Below are 24,173 nucleotides of genomic sequence, written 5' to 3' on the forward strand. Positions count from 1 at the left end.
TAAACCTCTCCACCCTGCCTGCCTTGATAAGAAGGGACTGCACAGCAGCAAAGGGTCGGCTGACTGAAGACGAAAGTAGGGCTGAACGATTAATTGCATTTGCGATAATATCGCGATGTGATAAAACTATATTTTCTAACTGCAACCGCATATATATATATATATATATATATATATATATATATATATATATATATACATATATACATATATACATATACATATCCCCCTTCCAAAAATAAGAAAAAAGAGAAACATATTTTCAAGTAACAAAATAACATATTTGAATCATTTTTCAGTTATTTTATTCTCTGAAAAATGGTTCAAATATGTTATTTTGTTATTTGAAAAATTTTAAATTTGTTTTGTTGATGAGAAAATGTTTTTCTATTTTATATATATATATATTGTTTTTCGGCACTACCTTGTTCTCTATGTCTGATATAACATGAATTACTGCTATGTGGAATCAATAAAGTTCTTATTGTTGCCATTGAGAAAATGAAATATATTATATTTGGTGCCTAACTGTGTCCCAAGTATATTAGTGCGTCTGTGAATGAATAAATGAGACGTAAAACATACATTTCTTTGTAGAAAGGCGCTTTATGAAAATAAGTCAATTTACTTGTATTAGTTTACGGCGCAGTCTTGCCACATCCAATATGGCGGCGTCGTTGACGTATCGCAACAGCGGGCAAGAACACTCGATGTGGTGTCTACGTATATATGTTAGGGGTGTAACAATATATCGTGCCACGAAATTTTGCGATACAAAAACGTCACGATACGTGTCGTGGAGTTATTAATATTAATCTATTGTGTTGACTAGTAACGCGCATCCGACAACGCGTGCCGACTGCACCTCGACCCGCGGACCAAAATCTTACTCCGCTCAAAAGAAACTAGTACCGTTTTGGTCCCGATCACGGGGCTCTTACAGGGTTTTGAGCTCTGAACTTTTACTTATGTCAAGCTGGTGTAGAGTTAAGCCTTACCTTATTAAATTAAACCTTTTTGGGGTTGTGAGTAGGATAAACACGGGGACAACTTCTGCTGAGTTCCAGTGTACTTTAATGTCCCTCAACAGTGTAGGATTTTAGAACATCAACACAGCACCTAGTGCCGTACTGTGGCGTATCACTCCGCCCAATCTAAAACAGACTAATCACTACAAATAGACTGACTAGAGTCATTATAGTCCCTAATTTACATCAGAATATAAAGAATATATTTATAAAATAATGAACCCTGAATTACCAAAATAACCTTCTTAACAAAAATAAATCTCCTCTTACACTTATAATGTTAGTGGCCAGCTGAGCTGGTTTGGTATACATAATGCATGTTCCTGGGTTCACCACTGGAGTTTATAAATGCTAATTGGCACACACCTGTGATGGCCACATTCACTTGGAGAGCAGGTCAGCTTGAGTAGGGAGGAAAGGGGAGCAGAGAAGCAAGTAAGTTTTAATTTGTCTACCATGCTGTTTTGGTTTGTTTGTTTCTAGCATGATTCATGTGAAGTGTTTTTTTTTGTTGTATTTCTTTCAAGTGCAGTTTGGTTGGGGTACCTGTTGCCAGTCATTGTTTAGATGTGGAAAGTTTGCACCCTTGGTAGGCGAAGCGAGGTATGTGTTTGGGTTTTAAAGAAAATGTAAACGTAAATGTATTAAAGTGTTAAATGTGTAAACTTAAGTGTTTTAACATGTGCAAATATTGATAATTTGTTATATTTGTTTTTTAGTTTCACGGTACTCGATGGAGAAATAAAAGAATTGTACCAGTTGAACTCAACGCAGTCTTATTGATGCCAAGGGCTGTAACAGTGAAACTCGACGCTGTATTGGAGCCATCTTCTATCGAGTGTCATCCTCCATCTGCGGCTTCAGCATGCTACAACTACAGTGAAGGACTTTTTGTAGCTGAGGGTAAAGTCACTCACAGAGACACTGAACTGTTTGAGTAAAGGTTGAACATTTCATGCTATCTGCTCGTCTCTATTGTATGAGACAATGGACAGTTAAAGATTTTATATGACATTACCTTTTATAAATGCTCTGAAGGTGTGGTGTTTCCGTGCATTTGTTTAAACAGAAATTGCTGGTTTTAAAAAATAAAATATTAAGGTGCACTGAAGGTTAACATAATAATCATCTTCAATCTTGAAATCAATGGTACTTCAAAGAGGGAATTTATTTATTTATTATTTTTGACTGAATTTCATGCAAGTTTTATTCTATTGTGGCACTGTTAACTTTGATGTGTCTAAAAGGTGTAAATGTCTGATCAGAGCTGTGGTTTAAAGCATTTAAAAATAGTTTAAAACCACTACCTATCAAATTAAGTTCAGACAAACCCTTCAAAGCTGCTTTGCTATAAACAGTTGGTCAAAATTATTAAAAATGTTAGCCGCTCCTGAAGAAATAGGCCAAGAGTTGCAAATCCAGGAACAAAAGAAAAAGGAAAAGGCGTTCAACAAGGCATATGAGGCTTGGAGACTTGCAGCTAAGGAAATAAGAGCCAAACTAAAGACCTTCTGCTCACCATCGGATCTTGAGGAAATCCAAAGAGACATTACAGCTAAACATGACAAAGTGTGCCAGCATTATGAGTCAGTCAGACGCAATCTTACAAGTACTCCAGATGTTGTCAAGAAAATGGATGCATGCAGCATTTTATCATCTGAGATTTGTGACCTTGTAAATAAATGAATGGAAAGTGTTGAAGTGACTTTCAATGATTGCCTTGAGAAGGAGAGAGTAAGGATGCAGCTAAATAAAAGGGAATATGGATCTGTTTTTGGGAGAACCAACACGGAAACAGTGGTTTCACAGTCTCTTAAAGGATCTGATGATCAAGTAAGCTCCATCTCCAGGTCCTCCAGCAAACGAGCTGACGCTGAGGCTGAACTTGCAGCCAAAGTGGAACAATCAAAGGCTATTCAAATGCTGCATGCTCAACAAGCAAAGCTGGACAAACTGGAGATTGAATGGAAATTAAAGCAAACAGAGATGCTAACAGAAATCAAACAAAAGGAGGCTGAAATGAAATTAAAGCTGGAGGAGGAAAAATCAAAGTTGCAGCAGCTGCAAGCTGACAGTGAAGTCAAGGTTGCAGAGGCACGTGTGAGAGCATATAACAACTTTGATGCATCTGGAGAAGGTGATAAAGCGAGTGACAAGGTTTTTCTTGACAGCCATAACACTGATTACAAACCTTTCCTAAATCCAGTAGCTACGCCCTTTGTGCCTCGAGATGCAGCACCCCTAAAACCAACTCAGGAAGATGCCAGTGTTGCTCAGGAAGCCATTTTGACTCAAGCAATGACAAATGCCTTTGCTTTAAGCCGTTTACCGATCCCAGAGCCATCAATTTTTACAGGTGACCCCTTAAAGTTCATAGATTGGAAAGTATCCTTTAAGGCCCTGATTGATCAGAAGCCCCTCCCAGCAAGTGAGAAAATGCTCTACTTGAAGAGTCATCTAGCAGGAGAGGCGCGCAAGGCTGTGGAAGGTTTCTTTTACCGCAACTCAGAAGATGCATACCGTGGTGCCTGGGCTGTTTTAGAGGACAGGTATGGCAGTTCATTTATTGTCCGAAGAGCCTTTAGGGAGAGACTCACGAACTGGCCAAAGATAGCTAACGACTCAAGAGCACTACGAGAGTTTGCAGATTTTCTTCAAGGCTGTGCTGAAGCTATACCACATGTTAAAGGCCTGTCCATCCTTGATGACTGTGAAGAAAATCACAAACTTCTTAAGAAATTACCTGAGTGGTTGGTGTACAGATGGAGTCGAAGTGTTGTTGAAGAGTTGGATCGATCCGGTGATTATCCAAGCTTCCTAGATTTCACAAAGTTCATGCAAAAGGAAGCCAGAATTGCTTGTAATCCCATCGCCTCCCCTTTCATGATAAATATGAAAACAAGTGATGAGGGGTTATCAAGAAGAGCTAAAACATTCAACACAAGCACTGAAATGAATGGCTCCATCTCGGCAACACCCGAAAGTTTAAAACCAAGGCCATCATGTTTATTCTGCAAAGGTGAAGCACATGGTATTGCTACATGCTCAGCCTTTGCATCAAAATCCATGGAGGAAAAAAGAGCCTTCATTCATGAATATAATTTATGCTTTGGATGCTTGAGAAAGGGGCACAGTGCCAAGGACTGCAAAAGGCGGCACACTTGTAGCACTTGCGGTAGACGTCATCCCACCTGTCTGCATCAAGAAAATGTGAGACCTGCAGAAATGACAAGTAATGACTCTGTTGCCACAGGGGACCACGTAAACAATGACGTCCACACAGTTATGTCCCATGCCTTGACTCAACATGCTTTTGCCACCTCCAGTATTGTTCCTGTCTTTGTGTCCTCAATAACAGAACCCCGGAGAGAAGTACTTACCTATGCTCTTCTCGACACACAGAGCGACTCCACGTTTATTCTGGAAGATTTAGTTCTAGAACTGAATGTGAAAACTCAGCCGGTGCAGCTTAAATTAAGCACAATGACAGCTGTTGATACCATCATAGCCAGTAAAACCGCTGGTGGTTTTCAAGTTCGTGGACTTAACTCTGAAGCATACATTCAAATACAGCAGGCTTACACACGGGACTTCATACCAGTAGATAAATCCCACATCCCCATCAAAACTACAGCACTTCAGTGGCCTCACCTCAGCCATCTGGCCAACAAGTTACCACCACTTCAAGATTGTGGGGTGGGACTCCTTATTGGCTATAACTGCCCATCAGCCTTAGCCCCCCTAGAGGTTATTATGGGTGACAGAAATGAGCCCTTCGCTCAACGAACTGCTCTCGGCTGGAGCATCATAGGGTCAGCCAACCCTCACATGGATAGACGGGGGAGCCATAGTTTTGTGCATCGTGTTGCAGTTAAAGAACAGCTTGTGCCCACTGTCACAGATGTGTTAAAGTCTCTGGAGTCAGACTTCAATGAAAGGAGCCATGGGGACAAGTATGTGTCTCAAGATGATGTTCGGTTCATACATTCTCTGAGTGATAATATTAAGCAAGAAAAGGATGGACCCTATCAAATGCCCCTCCCATTTAAAAATAACAGCCCACCAAGTCAGCCAAATAATAAAAGGCTAGCTGCTGTAAGGCTGCAACACCTGAAAAGGAAGTTATCTGCCAACAAGCACTATCATGACCAATACACTGCCTTTATGGAAGAAATGATCAGCAGAGGTGATGCAGAGCCAGTCCCTGCAGTTTTGGAGGGAGAAACTGCATGGTACATTCCCCACCATGGGGTGTACCACCCAAGGAAGCCAAATAAACTAAGAGTTGTGTTTGATTGCTCAGCAAAGTTTAATGGCATCTCACTGAATGACACCTTACTTACGGGCCCGGATTTGATAAATTCACTGGTGGGAGTTTTGTGCCACTTCAGAAGGGAGGAGGTTGCTGTAGTCTGTGACATTGAAAAAATGTTCCATCAATTTCGTGTTTTCCCAGAAGCTCGCAACTACTTAAGGTTCCTTTGGTGGGAAAGTGGGAAGTTGGAAAGTGAACCACGAGAATATCGGATGACAGTTCATCTCTTTGGTGCCACCTCCTCACCTGGATGTGCCAACTTTGGTCTGAAGTACCTGGCACAGCAATACAAGGCCCTCCATCCTGCAGACATCCCTTCAGCTGGCTGGTTATCCAGTCCCAAGTTTCTATGGGAACCAGAGGTACTTCAAACATCTAAGCCCTCTATTAAGCTTCTGGCTGGTGACCCTGAGGTCAAATCTGCTCATGTGTCTGCAACTCAAGTCAGTGAACAGGCAGATATCTTGGGTCGGCTGGAGAGGTTTTCTTCTTGGACCACACTCCTTAAAGTGGTCGCAAGAATACAGAGGCTTGGTTCAAAGCTAAAGCATGTTGACCTTGTGACTGTAGCAGAACACAAGAGAGCTGCTGAGGAAGTTTCACATCTACTACAGCAACAAGCCTTCTCTTCTGAGCTAAAGCTTCTTCAAGGAAAGCCTCAGGGATCCAGTTTTCCAAAGTCAAGTCCACTCTTTAGGCTTAACCCCATCCTGGAGGAAGGACTTCTTCGTGTTGGTGGAAGGCTTAAAGGTTCAATCCTCAGTGAAGAACAGAAGCACCCCATTATTCTTCCAAAAGACAGCCACATCACCGAGCTGATTTTGTCCCACTTTCACAGCCAAGTATGCCACCAAGGCCGAAATCAAACCTTGATGGAGCTACGGGCAAATGGATTTTGGGCACTAGGTGGGAGCAAAACGATCGGCTGATCTCTCACCCCCCTTCCCGCACATCGGCCTCTGCTGTAAAGTGAGGCTGACTGAGTCAATGGTGTATAAATGTGATTTTATCTGTTAATGTTTTCTTTTTCTTTCCTTTTTTTTTTGTTATGGCTAATACACTCTTGGGTAATATCCCCCCCCTAGGTATAAACAACACAGAATCTGAGCTGCCATCTTCTGCTGAAGCTGTAGCTCTAACAACAGAGGATGACACTCAAGATCTTTGTAATTTTCTTAAGGATAAGATTTTCAATCTCGTTGAAGTAGATACTAATAATAAATATAACATCAACATTGATCCTGATCTGAATTGTCTTAAATATGCAAACAGATCTATTACAAGTGAATATTATAATATTAAAACATTTAATACATTTAAAGTGAGTATCAACTCTCACTCTATGTTTTCTACTTTTCACCTAAATGTACAAAGCCTTAATAGTCATGATAAGTATGACAATTTTGTTAATTATTTATCCTCACTGAATCATGAATTTTCTATCATTGCTCTCTCAGAAACGTGGCTCTCAGAAGCTACTAAATCTCAGTATGATTTGTCATTATATAATGCTGTTCACTCCTACAGATCAGAGAGAGTGGGTGGTGGTGTGTCAATTTACATTCACAACAAGTTTCAATTTTTTATTAGGGATGATCTTGCTTTCAAGCATCAAGCAGCTGAGATGGAGTCTCTCTTTGTCGAAATACCTTCATGTTCACTTTTTGATGGCAAAAATATTATAGTGGGATGTGTCTATCGACCCCCGGATTCAGATCTAAACACTTTTTGTGATAATATTGCATTAACATTAGACATAATCAATAAAGAAAACAAATTATGTTATTTATTAGGGGACTGGAACATTGACTTATTTAAGAAACATGCAGCAATTACTGAATTCCTTAATACCATGTACTCTAACTGTTTTTTTCCTGTGATTTATAGACCAACAAGAGTGACCACTTATTCTGCCACTCTTATTGACAATATCTTCACAAATTCTTTGAATAATGTTGCCCATTCAGGTATTCTGATAACAGATATATCGGATCACTTTCCTGTATTCCATATTTCTTTGCCAATTAAAAGTGAACATGTGGAAAATAACTACAACTTTAAATTTAGAATCTTTAACAAAAGAAATACAGAGAAGTTTCAGAGGTTGGTTGACAACATTACCTGGGACGATGTTTATGAACATTCTTCTGTCCAACTTGCTTATCAGTCATTTATGAGTTATTTTAATTCTGCCTTTAATCATTGTTTTCCCCTGGTTAAACCCAGGAAGAAAACTGGTGAAGGTCTTCGGAAGCCCTGGTTTACAACAGGTCTCAAAAGATCCTCTATGATAAAAAACAAATTGTATAAAAAATTTCTTACTAATCCTACTCCACTGAATTCTGCAATCTATAAAAAAAATAAATACATCCATCTATTGCGGATGTCTAAGAAACTGTACTTTTCAAATAAATTCAGAGAATCGTCAGACATTAGGTCCACCTGGAAGGTTGTCAACGAACTTCTCAACAAAAAAAAGTGTACTGCCCCTCTCCCATCTCAGTTTAAGAATGGTAAAAAGATACATGATAACCCTACCGATATAGCAAATGAATTTAACAGTTTCTTTGCAAATGTGGGTTCTTCTCTCTCAAAGGATATGGGAGTTTCAAGTAGTAATCATTTAGATTACATTAAGGGCAATTTCCCTACTATTTTACAGTTTGAAGATACTAACGAAACAGAGGTCTTAGATTTAATTTCTAATTTGAAGATATCAGCAGCTGGTCACGATGATATTGCTGCTTCATTGGTTAAATCAGTGTCTTTCTCAATTAGTAAACCCCTTATGCATATTTTCAATTTATCTCTGCAATTTGGGGAGGTTCCTCAAGACTTAAAAATTGCCAAAGTTATTCCCCTGCACAAATCTGGAGATCCAAGAATCTTTAATAATTATCGCCCCATATCAATTTTACCATGTTTCTCAAAAATATTGGAAAAACTGGTTTACAACAGAATGTTGCACCATCTAAACAAACACAATATCTTATACGAGCATCAATATGGTTTTAGAAAAAAATCACTCCACAGATATGGCCCTTTTACAACTGGTGGAAAGAATCTATACTGCTATTAATAATAAAGAATTTGCTCTCGGCATTTTCATAGATCTTTCCAAAGCCTTTGATACTGTGGATTATACTGTTTTACTTGACAAATTACATCATTATGGTTTCCATGATATTACTTTGAAATGGTTGTCTAGTTATGTTCATAACCGTGAACAATATGTGCATGCCAACGGTTGTTTTTCGTCCAATGTTAAGATGTCGTGTGGAGTCCCTCAGGGATCAATACTAGGACCCCTTTTATTTCTCATTTATGTAAATGACCTGGCTACTGTATCTTCATCCTTTACACCAATCTTATTTGCTGATGATACCAATTTGATACTAACTCACAGAAATTTTGATTCACTTATTGAGCAAGCTAATTCTGGTATAGCAATGCTTTCAAAATGGTTCCTTGCAAACAAGTTGTCGTTAAATGTTAACAAATCTAATTTTATTGTATTTGCAAGTAAAAACAAAAAATATTGTCCGCAAAAAGCTAAGATTTCTATTGGTGGTATTGCAATCAATCAGGTTTCATCCACCAAATTTCTAGGTGTCTTTGTGGATGAGAATTTGTCCTGGAAAGAGCATATACATTCTGTAACTAACAAAATCTCTAGATCCCTTGGTATCATCAGAAGAATCAGAGGTTTGGTCCATCAGGCTTGTCTCGTTACTCTGTATTACAGTTTAATTTATCCTTATCTCATTTATGGCAACATTGTTTGGGCAAGCACATATTCATCAAATCTACACAAATTACTCATTACTCAAAAGAAATTTGTAAGAATAGCTACTTCTGCCTCCTATTTGGCCCCATCTGCCCCTTTGTTTAAAAAATTAAATTTATTATCCATCTATGATATTAACATACTCCAATCATGTGCTTTCATTTACAAATGCACTTATCTTGCAAATAGGCTTCCAAGTACTTTCAAAGATTTTTTTAAGACCAATTCGCAAATTCATAACTATAATACCAGACAATTTGAGGATCTCCATTCTTCATTCAGTCGTACCAATAGCACTCAGTTCTCCATCAAAGACAGAGGTTCCTCACTCTGGAACTCTCATATACTTATCGCAAAATCTTCACTGTCTATTAATAGTTTTAAACAGAGATTGAAGACCAGCCTTATTGACCAAGCGTCTAGAAGTGCTTCCTCTTAATGTGGACTCACTTCTGCACGTGCACACCGAGAAATTGTCTGTTTATATCCATCTTTTTTGAATGCTGTTTTTTTTTTTTTTTGTTTGTTTTTTTTGTTCTTGCTATTAGTTCAATACAATCTATTTTTCCTGGTGAGAACTTTGAATAAGCCCATTTAGGGCTTCCTTTCTCACCTGCACATATTTTCATGTTTTTTTATGTTTATTTAAACTTTTGTACCGTTTTTTTTTATGTTGTGCAAATAAACAAATCAAATCAAATCAAAAAAACAGTTTCGAAGTTATGCAAATGTGTGCTGTGCCGTAGGCAAAGGAGACCAGTGGAAGAACAAAAAATGTCCAGTCTCCCAAAGGAACGCTGTGAAATCTCAGCTCCATTTACATTCTGTGGGATGGATTGTTTTGGCCCTTTCACTATAAAGAATGGTCGTAAGGAGATCAAGAGATATGGGCTTATCATCACGTGTTTGTCCTCTCGTGCAGTTCATAATGCTTGATGATATTGTCATTATTAAGGAGGACACTCTTCCAAGAAATGAGTGGTACTTGGGACGAGTGGTTGAAACTACAGAAGGGTCTGATGGATTGGTTCGTCGGGTCAAGGTTCAAGTTGGTGAGCGCAAGTCAGCAATGAAAAAGGACTTTCCCTCAAAACCCTCAATTATTGAACAGCCTATTCAAAAACTAGTACTTTTGCTTGAAGGTGATTCATTTGTTCAGAAAGGTAACTCCTATCAGACATAATGTTGACTGGTTACATGGTGATCCGCATATCGAGTTTGTGGCCAGCTGTGAAATCATACATGAGTAACTTTTGTTGTTTGGTTAAGTTTAATCATGTTATGATTTGGTGGGAGTGTTAGTGGCCAGCTGAGCTGGTTTGGTATACATAATGCATGTTCCTGGGTTCACCACTGGAGTTTATAAATGCTAATTGGCACACACCTGTGATGGCCACATTCACTTGGAGAGCAGGTCAGCTTGAGTAGGGAGGAAAGGGGAGCAGAGAAGCAAGTAAGTTTTAATTTGTCTACCATGCTGTTTTGGTTTGTTTGTTTCTAGCATGATTCATGTGAAGTGTTTTTTTTTGTTGTATTTCTTTCAAGTGCAGTTTGGTTGGGGTACCTGTTGCCAGTCATTGTTTAGATGTGGAAAGTTTGCACCCTTGGTAGGCGAAGCGAGGTATGTGTTTGGGTTTTAAAGAAAATGTAAACGTAAATGTATTAAAGTGTTAAATGTGTAAACTTAAGTGTTTTAACATGTGCAAATATTGATAATTTGTTATATTTGTTTTTTAGTTTCACGGTACTCGATGGAGAAATAAAAGAATTGTACCAGTTGAACTCAACGCAGTCTTATTGATGCCAAGGGCTGTAACATGTAAGGTGAGCATGAATCAATCTTTTTTATGATGTAAAATTGTATGTATTTACTTTTATTAATTTATTTAATTTTAGTTGTTAAATTTCTGGAAAAGAAAAAAGTCAAATCATACATGAGAGAAACTATTCAGTTTGTGGCAAAATATTTTTAATTGTATGAAACTGAAGATGCATAATGCAAACCTGACATTTACTTTTAGTTCAGTTTGTGGAAAATGGTTGGCCTGGCTTTCTCTTTAAAACTTAAACAGTTATAAAGCATTACAAACTGTAACAATAGGGCACACCATTGTTTTGTATTTTATGCGTTTCATATAACATTTTTTTTTTCCAGTCATATGTTCCTCATTCAAAGGTTGTTAAAAAAATACTGCTATAATATCGTATCGTTATCGTGACCTCAATATCGTATCCTGAGATTAGTGTAGCGTTACACCCCTATGCCTTTGTTCGGCAGCGCATTCATTCATGACCGGTTTTTGGCCCTTATGGCTTGCCATATATTTTACTGGCGTTCATGGACAGCAGAAAACGCCGGTTTTTATGCCACTCATTTAAAACGCAGCCTTTTACGGCGGGTTTTGTGCTAATAATGGCATCTCCCTCCACTTTAACCCGCCGGCGGCATCTCCCTCCCGGGATAGGAGCTCCAACAAACCCCGCTGCTCTGGAGATGTTGCTGCTACTCGGTTGTAGAACCAACCAGATGTTTCCAGAACTGCAGACACTCACGAGTTGGTGGAGACTTTAGATTGTGTGTTTTAACTTTAGATTATGTGTTTTAACTTTAGATTGTGTGTTTTAACTTTAAATTTTGTGTTTTTGTTTTAACTTTAGATTGTGTTTTTTAACTTTAAATTATGTGTTTTAACTTTAGATTGTGTCTTTTAACTTTAGATTGTGTCTTTTAACTTTAGATTGTGTGTTTTAAAGGGAAAGTTTCGTTTTTTACAACCTGGACCTTATTTCTGGCATTTCTTATGGTTGTATACTCACCCAGAAAAGTTTGGTGTCATTTGGAGTCCTTCGGAAGATATTAGGAGTTTTGTGCGAGCCGCTTATCCATATAATGGTAGCGAATGGGGGCACAGCGGGACACAGACGATGCAGCGTCTAAATAACACATTATTGCCGCGGAACTTGTTCATTTCTTTTATGAATCACTAGATCTTCTTCTGGGCATCTTGCAGGACCTGTTGTCTACATCCGGGGCTGTGTGTGTAACAAGGAAATCAGTTTTTAAACAAGACCTCTGACCTGCATGACGTCATCTCTGTGCGCGCATCCCGGACAGGTACAGCTAGACTTTGCTAACGTGACTGCTAGTAAGTACAGCCGTATACTCTGGCTCAAAACGGTAAGGACGTCCATCATATTCAAAGTCGTCGTCCACAACCTCAGAATTTGACAAATATTCAGACATGTTTCAAATAACTAACAGTAGCGAACTCCAGCTGTACACAGAGCTGTGTCTGCGATGCGCGCACAGAGATGACGTCATGCAGGTCAGAGGTCTTGTTTACAAACTGATTTATTTGTTACACACACAGCCCCGGATGTAGACAACAGGTCCTGGAAGCAGATCTAGTGATTCATAAAAGAAATGAACGAGTTTTGCAGCAATAATGTGTTATTTAGACGCTGCATCGTCTGTGTCCCGCTGTGCCCCCATTCGCTACCATTATATGGATAAGCGGCTCGCACAAAACTCCTAATATCTTCCGAAGGACTCCAAATGACACCAAACTTTTCTTGGTGAGTATACGACCATAAAAAATGCCAGAAATAAGGTCCAGGTTGTAAAAAACGAAACTTTCCCATTAACTTTAGATTGTGTGTTTTAATTTTAGATTATGTGTTTTAACTTTAGATTGTGTGTTTTAACTTTAGATTGTGTCTTTTAACTTTAGATTGTGTCTTTTAACTTTAGATTATGTGTTTTAACTTTAGATTGTGTGTTCCAACATCACAATTGTCATGTTTGTGTGCTGTACTGGAAGGCACCAGTAGGTGGTGCTGTAGGACTGATAGGACTGGTGCCTGACGGAGGTCAATAAAGTTTTATTCAGTTTACCTCATGCTGCCTCATGGTCTGATATATTACATGGTGTCAGAAATTGACTAAAAAGACGGAAGGATGGACCACCAAAGACCTCCGGGGACATTAAATTTAGAAGGCAATCTTGCAGAAAGTTGGAGGGTATGGATACAAAAGTTTGAGATTTATCTCATTGCAAGTGGAGTCTCCGAGGAGTCGGAAAAAGTACAATGTACCACATTTCTTCACGTCGCAGGAGACGATGCTCTCAAGGTTTTCAATACTTTTGAGTTTGATGAAGATGTTGATGGACTTGAAGGCTTAAAAGAGCTGTTCAGAAGGTACTGTGAACCGCGGAAAAACGTAACATTCCAGAGACATTTGTTTAATACCAGAGTGCAAGGAAATGCTGAATCCATTGATGCTTACGTCACAGATCTTAAAAATAAAGCAAGAGACTGTGAATTTGGAGATATGACGGAGTCACTGATCAGAGACAGGATTGTCTGTGGTTTTACAAATGATCAGATCCGAGTCAGATTGCTGAGAGAGCCCGAGCTAACGCTACAAAGAGCTGTTGATATTTGCCGTGCAGCAGAAGTTAGCCGAAGCCAGCTAAAAAAGCTACATGAAGAGAATGACGTGCAAGTTCAAAAAATATACAAACAACACAAGCAAAAGAAAGACAGGCCACAAACAAAGAAGGAAAGATCACATGCAGATTGTGGACGATGCGGGTACAAACATGAAGCAAGACAATGTCCAGCATATGGTCAAACCTGCAACAAATGTCACCGTAAAAATCACTACGCCAAGATGTGCATGAGTGGCGGACAGACGGATAACCGCCGGAAAGTACGAGGTGTTGAATGTGACACAGCAAGTAATGATGAAAATGACATGTTCATTGGGCCAGTGCATGTTAATGAAAAAGACAAGCGTGTGAACAAAGTGGTTGTGAAAAGTGGCAGAGAAGTCTGGAAAGAGACTGTGAATGTGAAAGACCAGCAAATCACAGTGATGATAGATACAGGTGCTGACTGTAACGTCATGTCAAAGAGTGAATTAGAAAAGCTGAAACTGAGTGATGACAAATTGAAAAAGTCAAGCTTCAAGCTAGTGGGTGTTTTTGGACAGAAAGAAAAGCCACTGGGGCAGAAGAACATTAAATGCTTATTCAAAGACAAACAGTATGAGATAACATTTCAAGTGATAAAGCAAGAAGTAACAGCAATACTGGGAGGCGGGTCTAGTGTTGAACTAGGAATGGTGAAAAGGATCTATGGAATGACAAGAAAAATACAGACAGACATCTTGTGTGAATATGAAGATTTATTCACAGGACTAGGCTGTGTGCCTGGAAGTCACCGTATTCAAGTAGATCCTGAAGTTTCATCAGTGATACATCTGCCAAGAAAAGTTCCAGTCGCTTTAAAAAAGGACATTGAGAAAGAACTGAAACGAATGGAAAGCCTTGATGTCATAGAGAGACAAACAGAGCCCACAGATTGGGTGAGCAGCATGGTGACCGTGGTGAAACCACACAAAATCAGAATATGTATTGATCCACAAGATTTAAATAAGGCGATAAAAAGAGAACGCTATCCTCTCAAGACAGTTGAGGAAGTAGTAGCAGAAATGCCTAACGCAAAGGTTTTCTCTGTTTTGGATGCCAATCATGGCTACTGGCAGATCCAGCTAGATGAGGAGAGTTTACTTTAGTTTAGTTTAGAAAGCTCCAAACTCTTCACTTTCAACTCACCGCTGGGAAGGTACAGATTTAAGAGACTTCCTTTTGGCATATCCTCAGCGCCAGAAGTCTTTCAGAGATGTTTGGAGAAACATCTAGAAGGACTTGAAGGAGTGGTAAATGTTGTTGATGATATTCTGGTGTGGGGTGAAGACCAAGAGACACATGACAACAGATTGAGAAAGCTACTGGACAGAGTGAGAAGCATAAACATGAAACTCAACAGGGACAAATGCAAAATTGGATTAAATGAAATCAGCTACATCGGACATGTATTGAGCAAAGATGGACTGAAACCAGACATGGGGAAATTGAGAGCCATACAAGGAATACCAGAGCCACAAGACAAAACAGAACTGCAGAGATTCTTGGAAATGGTGCAATATGTCGCCAAATTCATCCCAAATCTCTGGGAAGAGTCTGCACCACTCAGGAGGCTACTGGAAGGAGACACTATCTGGCACTGGGAACACGGACAACAAAAGAGCTTCTCTCAAGGAACTTGTGAGTAACACATCAGTGCTGAAATATTATGATGTGGAAAAGCCTGTCATACTCTCTGTTGATGCGAGCACAAGTGGTCTAGGAGCAGTAATCTTACAAGAAGGACATCCCATAGCATATGGCTCCAGGTCGCTAACAGATTGTGAAAAACGATATGCTCAAATTGAAAAAGAGCTGCTTGCTATTGTTTTTGGCTGTGAAAGATTTCACCAATACCTGTATGGGAGATCTGTGCAGGTTGAATCGGATCACAAACCCTCGGAGACAATCTTTAAAAAGTCTCTTCACAAGGCACCAGCCAGGCTGCAGAGGATGTTAATGAGGCTTCAAAAATACAGCCTACAAGTGACTTACAAGCAGAGCCAGTCTGAAAGATCTCCCAGATGTCACACAGAAGAAGGAGTTGGAGGTGAGCTACATGCTACGTAGCCCAACAGCTACCAGTTTCAGAGGAGAAGCTGAGTCCGTTCAAAGAGGCCACACGACAGGATGAGACGCTGAGTCTGCTTATAGCAGCAATACAGGACGGATGGCCAGAGTCAAGGAGACAAGTTCCAGAGGAACTACAACAGTACTGGACTTTTAGAGAAGAGTTAGCATACTCTGATGGACTTGTGTTCAAAAATTCAAAACTGATTGTGCCAGTAAAGTTGAGAGAAGAGATGTTGGAGAAAATTCATGAATCTCATATGGGAATTGTGAAAAGTAAGGAAAGGGCCAGAGATATCCTATTTTGGCCAGGGATGGCCAAAGAGTTGAAGATGTGAAACAGAAATGTGCAGTGTGCAACAAGCACAGAAATCAAAATCCAAGAGAGCCCCTGATATCCTCCAGTCCCAGAGAGAGCTTGGTCAAAGGTGGGAATGGATTTATTCCATTTTAATTATGCTGAATACATTCTCTGTGTGGACTACTTTTCCAAGTACCCTGAAATCATAAAATTAAGCGGTACAACAAGCAAACACATCATAACTGCTTTGAAATCTATTTTTGCCAGACATGGTGTGCCTGATGAACTCTTCTCTGATAATGGAAGGCAACTAGTCAGTGGAGAAATGCAGGAGTTTGCAAAAAGCTGAGAGTTCATACATACACAGAGTTTCCTCAATCAAATGGCCAAGCCGAAAGAACCATTCAAACAGTGAAACGTCTGCTAAAAAAAGCACAGGACAGTCACACGCACCATACATTGCTCTTTTAGAGTACAGGAACTCACCACTGAGTGGAGTAAATCATTCTCCTGCACAGGTTCTGATGGGTAGAAGATTAAAAACAAAGCTTCCAGTGTCAAATAGCTTGCTGCAGCCCCAAGTCTTCAAACAAGTAAGAAACTGTTTGATAAATAGACAAAACAAGCATAAAAGCTACTTTGATCGTGGCACGAGGAACCTACCAGAAGTGAAAGAAGGAGAAAGAGTGAGAATCAGACAGCAGAACACGTGGCAACCTGCTGTTATTCTGAACACACTTGATAAGCCAAGGTCCTACATTGTTCAGACAGACAAGGACCAAATCTACAGAAGGAACAGAAGAGACATTCTGAAAACAAAGGAAAACTGGACCGTAACACGACCAACAGAGACTGACGACAACATACATGATCCACCGCAGCTGATGGAAAATAAACAATCTGCAGGAAGAGAAACTGAACGCAGTGAGGGTGTCCAGGAGAGACTCTTACCTGAGAAACAGTTTCCTGCAGCAAAGTCTCCATCACCTGTTGTCACACCCATGTTGAACAAAACAAATGAAACTGTGAAAACCACACGTTATGGGAGGCTAATAAGAGTTCCTCTAAGATTTAAAGAATAAGGACACATGTTAAAAGAAATCTGTTCCAAAATGTTTCTGATGTCCTATTGAAATGACCTACTAATTAGCTGCAAATTTATAGACAACTGTGTTGTGGTTTATAATGTGATATTAGTAGAAACTGAGTTAATAGCTGGAGTACAGATGAGAGAAACAGTTAAGTATGTTAACACATTATTGTTATGAAACTGAGTTTGTATATTACAAAAAAAGAAAACAAGTCTAAAGAAAGGGAGATGTCATGTATGTGCAGTACTGGAAGGCACCAGTAGGTGGTGCTGTAGGACTGATAGGAATGGTGCCTGACGGACCTAAATAAAGTTTTATTCAGTTTACCTCACGCTGCCTCGTGGTCTGATTATTACAACAATAAAACTCCAGCAGAACCAGCAGCATCTCCAACTGTTTTAACTTTAGATTGTGTGTTTTAACTTTAGATTGTGTGTTTTAACTTTAGATTGTGTGTTCCAACACCACAATAAAACTCCACCAGAACCAGCAGCATCTCCAACTGCTGCGTCCGTGTCGCCGCCACATTCACATATTCAGACGGAAACACGTTTCAAAGTCTCCGAGGAAGATCACGTGTTTGTGTTTTCTGCGGTTCCGTTCAAAGTTACGGACACGGAATCAAATAAAGTGTTTGGATCAGAATCAGCAGAACCTGGACCTGAACACTGACCTGCAGACCAGCAGAGGAAGATCCCGCTTTGGTCCTGATGCTGGACTCCTGGTCCTGGTTCTGATCCCGGTCCATCTCCGAGTCCTGGTTCTGATCCCGGTCCATCTCCGAGTCCTGGTTCTGATCCCGGTCCATCTCCGAGTCCTGGTTCTGATCCCGGTCCATCTCCGAGTCCTGGTTCTGATCCCGGTCCATCTCCGAGTCCTGGTTCTGATCCCGGTCCATCTCCGAGTCCTGGTTCTGATCCCGGTCCATCTCCGAGTCCTGGTTCTGATCCCGGTCCATCTCCGAGTCCTGGTTCTGATCCCGGTCCATCTCCGAGTCCTGGTTCTGATCCCGGTCCATCTCCGAGTCCTGGTTCTGCTTCGTTCTCGTTTAGTTCTGATCCTGCAGATCTTCAATCTAAAAGTTCGTCTGCAAAAACTGTGATGACGCAACCCGGAACCACGTGACCTCTTTTTAAAAACTTTATTAGCAAATGTTGCTAAACAAACACCAACAAGGTTTACAATAGTGTGGAACAAACATACAATGATGGAGTAAATTATACAAATATCTAGTATGAATCAAATGTAACGTCATTACATTTGATTCAAACCTATTAAGTGGATTCCTCTCCCTTTCAGGCGCTGGGCTCCGCCGGCAGCTGCAGGAGAGCCGTCACAGCGACATCAAGTGGCAGGAAAGTGACATTACATCAACAACAAAAAACTCTTCCTTTTTATTTCAGTTTAAGACAGAAGATAATCAAAGCAGAAAAAACATTTCTTCAGCAACGCTATCACTCACAAGCACTTAATTTAAATACAGAGACTCTAAGCAGAACTAAAGAACCCAGAGTGTCTTCATGTGGCGGGCGGTGATTCGGGGAAATGTCGCCATCTGCTGGACGAATAACTGAACTGCAACAACAAACGGAGGAGGAAGGAGTGTATTACAATAGAAATATGTATGGAACAAAAGAAAAATGTCATTGTGAGCTGAATATACAGAACACCAGGGTCTAATATAGACACATTTAAAGACTGGATAGAGGAACATTTAACAAAAACATAAAGTCATGTTTATCTGTGGAGATTTCAATATTGATCTTCTAAATCCAAATAATTATAGAATGACCGAGGAATGTATTAATACATTATGTAGTATTAGTATATATCCCAAAATCACCAGACCAAGCCGGATCACGTCCCATTGTGCCACATTAATTGATAATATATTTACAAATGACACAGACAATATTACAGTGGGAGGAATATTAATAAATGACAACAGTGATCACCTTCCGGTCTTTATAGTTTATAACAGCAACTATGGGAGAAACAAGCAGAACAACAAACCACAACATAGAAGAGTTAGGACAGAAGAGTCTATGGTTGCACTTAAAAACGATCTAATAGCACATCATTGGGAATTAATATATAAAGAAAATGATATTTATAAAGCATATGATGAATATTTAAGAACATTTAAATCACTATATGATAGAAATTGTCCAATTAAACAATATAGTAGAAAGCTAAAGTATAACGATAATCAGTGGATGTCAAAGGGACTGCAAAATGCCTGCAAAAGAAAAATACATTATATAGAGAATTCCTAAAACACAGAACAATTGAAGCAGAAAATAAATATAAGAAATATAAAAATAAGCTAACTAATATTATGAAAAATTGTAAGAAAGAATATTATAACAAACTAATAGATAACAATAAGCATAACATTAAGGGTATATGGAACATAGTAAACAGCATAATAAGAAATAACTATAGGCAGATTAATTATCCGCAGTATTTTATAAAAAAAAGTAAGATCGTACATAACATGGATGAAGTGGCCTTAAACCTGTGGAGGAAAAGGAGATTATAGATATTGTGAATAAATTCAAAAACCAAACATCAACTGACTATAAAGAAATAGACATGAAAATAGTCTAATTTCTCCAAACCTCTGACGCATATTTGTAACTTATCATTACAAACTGGTCAATTCCCCAATAGCATGAAAACAGCTTAAGTTTTGCCGTTGTACAAAACTGGAGACAAACACCACTTCACAAATTACAGACCTGTTTCTCTTCTCCCACAATTCAAAAAAATGTTGGAAAAACTATTTTATAACAGATTAGACAATTTCATAGATAAACACAATTTACTATCTGACAGTCAGTATGGATTCCGAAAAACCCGAACAACAGCACAAGCTTTAACTGAACTCATTGAAGGAACCACAAATTCCATAGATGAAGGGTGCGTCCCAATACTCCCCCTCGCCCTCCTTTTCTTCCCTAACCCTAACTTTTGCGCGTTCCCGTGAAGGTAGTGGTGTCCCAATTCCTCTTTTCACCTAGGGGGAGGGGGCATAACGAGGGCTAGGGGCTGAGAATAGCCCCTTCAAATCGAGGGATTTCAGATGCTGACTTGGCGAGCGAGGGGGTATGAAAAAAAGAGGCTCTGCGTCGATTTGACTCGCCGACCGAAGGCAAACAGGCAGACTGGTCTCAGAGAAATAGAGAGAAATAATCCTGTGACTCGTCAGATTTGTTTTGGATGTTTCTGATATAATAGTCTTCAGAAACCACAAAGTAATCCAGCTGTTAGCTGGGTAATTTACACACTTTCAGATAAAGTTGCGGAAGATCACGCCAGAATAAAGGGATTTATGGTTCCGCGTTACACCAACGCAGATCCTACGGCGGAGGTTACGCAACCTACGCCGTAGGCTCTGCGTCGATTTAACGCGGACCCAAGCTCCGGACCCGGCAGACAGAAATCTCTAAATTTCGGAGCAAATTTCTTAACAGGCGTAGCTACAACTGTTAGATTTCATCTATTAAACCAACATATTCCTAAATGATTTATTTCAGCCGGCGTGATTCTCAACAGAGCTGCGTCCCGGGAGAGAGTGTCTCTCCCGGGGCTGACGGAGCAGCCTGACCGGGCGGACACGTCTCTTCTCGGGCTGTGAGCTGAGGCTGCTCCCCGGGGCCGGCGGCTCTTCTCATCTCCGAAAACATCGGGTCAAATTTCTTAACAGGCGTTATTTGGATAAACTGAGCCCCGGTTGGGGATCTTAAGGTTACCATTATACCTGAAAAAATATTAAAACTTAATAAAGTGCCATATTAACAGCGCTACAGCTGAAATTAAAACAGCTTTTGGCTCTCTGCTTCCTGATCAGGGTAGGGATGGAAACGAGGGGTAGGGGGAGAATTGGGACAGGCACCTGGGCCAAGTGCCCTAGATCTCAAGTGCCCTAAAATCTCCCCCTTCTTTTTTAGGGCTTAGGGAAGAAAAGAAGTGCGAGTGGAGAAAAGAAGGGCGAGTGAAGGAGAATTGGGATTGGGCCGAAATCACTTTAACTGATCCAGATCCAGGTCTTTAACTGATCCAGATCCAGGTTTTCTCGCTTGTAACCGGAAGTTCTTCGGCGGGACCGGAAGCGGGAGTTTATCCACGTCAAAAAAAGAGATAATTGTTCCGTGTTTTCTGCAGATTAATCGGAAGGTTCGAGGGTTTTCCAGGATGTTCAGCCCGGTGAGGAGCGGGGACATCATCCACCTGAACGTGGGGGGGAAGAGGTGAGGCCCCGTTTAGCAGCGGCTAGCAGCGGCTAGCAGCGGCTAGCAGCGGCTAGCAGCGGCTAACGCGCATGCGCCTATTATCGGACAGTTCAAATGCTCTTTTCTCCTTTAACTGGGTTTCTCACCCCTTTGTGTCTAAACTTCATTCCCCACAAACCAACAAATTGTTATTTTTGCACTAAAACTCCAGCAATATGAAAGAAAGTTACCTATTTGTACCAGAATTTAAAAGAAAAAGGGAAAAAAAGCATAGTTATGGGCGTTGTTTGCCTCATGTCCGACAATGGAATCAAGTTTATTTGTTCAATAATTCAACACAAGGTAATTCAAAGTTCTTTACATCAACATTAAAAAAGGCAAGAGATAATTAGACAGTAAATAACAAATACAATGAAATAAAATTATGAGAAAAGAAGGTAAAATAATAAAAAGCACAAATTGCTGAAAACTAAGGAAATCAGGAAAACTGAGTTCAATATTAACGCTGCTACTTAAAACAAGCTGTAATAAACAGGATAAATAGTGTATGTTTATAACATTTTTTAATACATTTACTTAAAGGTTTGTTTAATCTTAAATATGTTTCCATTTTCGTGAGCGCCCTGTCAAGACTCCAAGCCAAGACTCGCTTTCTTAGCTTAGTTTAGTTTATTGTTTTGCACAGTTTTAAAGGTATACAAGAAAATATCAAAGATAAATACTATACGGTGCAGGAAGAGGCAAAAAACCCAATGGGCTTATTTGAAGCCACTGAAGTTATTAAAATTTCATGTGTTATAAAGAACACAAGATTAACATACAAAAACAAAAAGTATAACTACAAAAGTGATGGCAAACTAATAATGCAATATATAAATAATAAAGAATAAAGACAAAAAAAAGTGTGTGAGTGTGCATGGGATATTGTTTTTACAACTTGTATTACTTATATTGACTGAGCAAATAAGACGGTTTATGTCACTATGAGTGAAACACAAAAAAAAATTTTAATCTGGGTTTTTCCTGGCTCTAATTGAGGCAGAGGTGGCACCATCCTGGTCATGTGCACACGCGTGCGGGTATACCGTGCCTTCAACTGGCTCAAGCAAACACTTTTTACAAGATATTTTGTATTTTGGGAGTTCTAATATGATTAAAAATGTATTTATTTATTCTTTATTTCATTAATTGATAAAATAAAACAATTTAATATAAACACAAACCTTCCTAAATTCTGAATGAAAGAGAGCAGAAAGAAGAAGAATCTTATTCAATCTGCCCCTTTTTCCCAAGAAACCAATTTACAAAGAATGTAAATTATATGTAAAAAATATGACAATTATTGTAAGAAACTGTCAGGTCATGTTCCCTCCTCTCCACTAGGAGGAGACACCCAGTGGTGGCTCAGTATCTGTTTGGTACCTCCCACCTTTATAAATGGAGGTCTGAAGATCACTTCCTCCTCTTTGTCTCCAAACATTCACACCTTGACTGAGTGTTTGAGGGGTTTTCAGGTGTTTGCCATGAGTCTTTTGGTTTTACCTCCAATGTAAGTAATTTCTTTATATTCCTTTTAGTTAAAGTGTCTCTGACACGAAGAATGGATAGATTTGATCAAATTTGCTATTGAGAATCATGTTTTGGTTATTGGAGAGATTTGTGGTCATTTTTCAACATGCTTTAAGAGTGAATTGATTTCATTTGTCAAGAGAATTTAATTTGTTCTTTCTTTTAGAACCATGGCAATCATCCTGAAACTGCACTAACCCAACATTCACCTTGTGAATTTCAAATAAACTGGACATTTGATTGACTGCAATCCTGTTTCCTGGTGGTTGTGTGGCTCCAGTCTGAACATTCATTCACTACAAATGTGGCACTGGAGGAAGCATTTGTAAATCTTTACGACTTTGACTGCTTTATGGCATACGTCACTTCCCCCTCCTTCCCGATTCGTAGTCGAGACGAAAATGGGCGGGGCGTGGAGCTCAGAGCTCAGGAGAAGCTGGTAACCCGTTGCTGTGTTGTGGCTGCAGCAGCTCCACACAACAGACGTGGGGAAAAGATCGCTAATGGTTTAACTTTTCAACGGTTTCCTGCTCGGAGGCAGAACCACGGAGGCCAAGTATCTGATATAACAAAGTAAAAGAGTGAAAGAGTCGTTGGCTCGCTTGGATCGCGGCTGTAACGACCAAACCTTCCACACAGTAAAGCCTGAATTATGGTTCTGCGTCGATTTAACGCAGACCATAAATCAGCCTTAAAACACAAACACTCCGGGTCGGATCAAAACACGGGTTTTATTCCCACTTCTCCAGCTAAACGCAGTTGCTGGCCAGCTCTCTGCGCTGCGATTAACCCCAATCTTCAGATAAAACTAGTTTGTTGAGGAAAAAATATTAACTCTTATTTGTAGCTGCAGAGGAAAAAAATAATCTCACGAGGAAAAAAAAAACATTGCTCACGCCTTGGAGCCTCTTCAGCATAATATAGCAGTCAAAAAAAAAGAGAAGTAAGAGGGATACAAAACATGTACTGTATGTTGTACTATTATACAAATTTATTGAAACACATGGCTCTTCAGTAGGGATTTCATATGGATCCAGGGATTTCATATGGATACCGCTCCCTGGCTTCCTTGTTTAAGGTATCCCGGTAAATTCCAGTTCCTTTCCAGCAGTTTAACATCTTTTTTTTTGCGTTCCGTCTGTTCACTTGGTGAAACAGAAAAGCGTCCCGTCTTCTCTCATCAAAACAAATGCAGCGACGGGACAGGAGTTTTCCGGCAGTACGCGCTGGTGCTCATGGGAAACGTAGTGTTCTTTCTGGTAAAACAATACCGCTTGTGTCCAAAAGATGCCGCCAAACTCAGAA

The 24,173-nt window shown here is 39.7% G+C and overlaps 2 protein-coding genes across 4 annotated transcripts in view; one reads left to right on the forward strand and one right to left on the reverse strand.

Moving 5' to 3' along the window:
- LOC133442065 (zinc finger protein OZF-like) overlaps window positions 1-18,170 on the reverse strand; it is a 30,428-nt gene extending 12,258 nt beyond the window's left edge. For both annotated transcript variants that reach the window (XR_009782510.1, XM_061719973.1), the window contains exon 1: window positions 17,738-18,170. Coding sequence is in view for 1 of the 2 variants with exons in the window: in XM_061719973.1 (XP_061575957.1) it covers window positions 17,738-18,082 (345 nt within the window). In the remaining variant the exon portion in view is untranslated. The remainder of the gene's footprint in view (window positions 1-17,737) is intronic.
- Window positions 18,171-21,191: 3,021 nt separating this feature from the next.
- Window positions 21,192-24,173, forward strand: part of LOC133442073 (gastrula zinc finger protein XlCGF26.1-like) — a 55,792-nt gene continuing 52,810 nt past the window's right edge. For both annotated transcript variants that reach the window (XM_061719984.1, XM_061719983.1), the window contains exon 1: window positions 21,192-21,317. In XM_061719984.1, the coding sequence (XP_061575968.1) occupies window positions 21,262-21,317 (56 nt within the window). In that variant the 5' untranslated portion in view covers window positions 21,192-21,261. The remainder of the gene's footprint in view (window positions 21,318-24,173) is intronic.

Source organism: Cololabis saira, chromosome 4 (assembly GCF_033807715.1).
Source record: "Cololabis saira isolate AMF1-May2022 chromosome 4, fColSai1.1, whole genome shotgun sequence".
Lineage (NCBI taxonomy): Eukaryota > Metazoa > Chordata > Actinopteri > Beloniformes > Belonidae > Cololabis > Cololabis saira.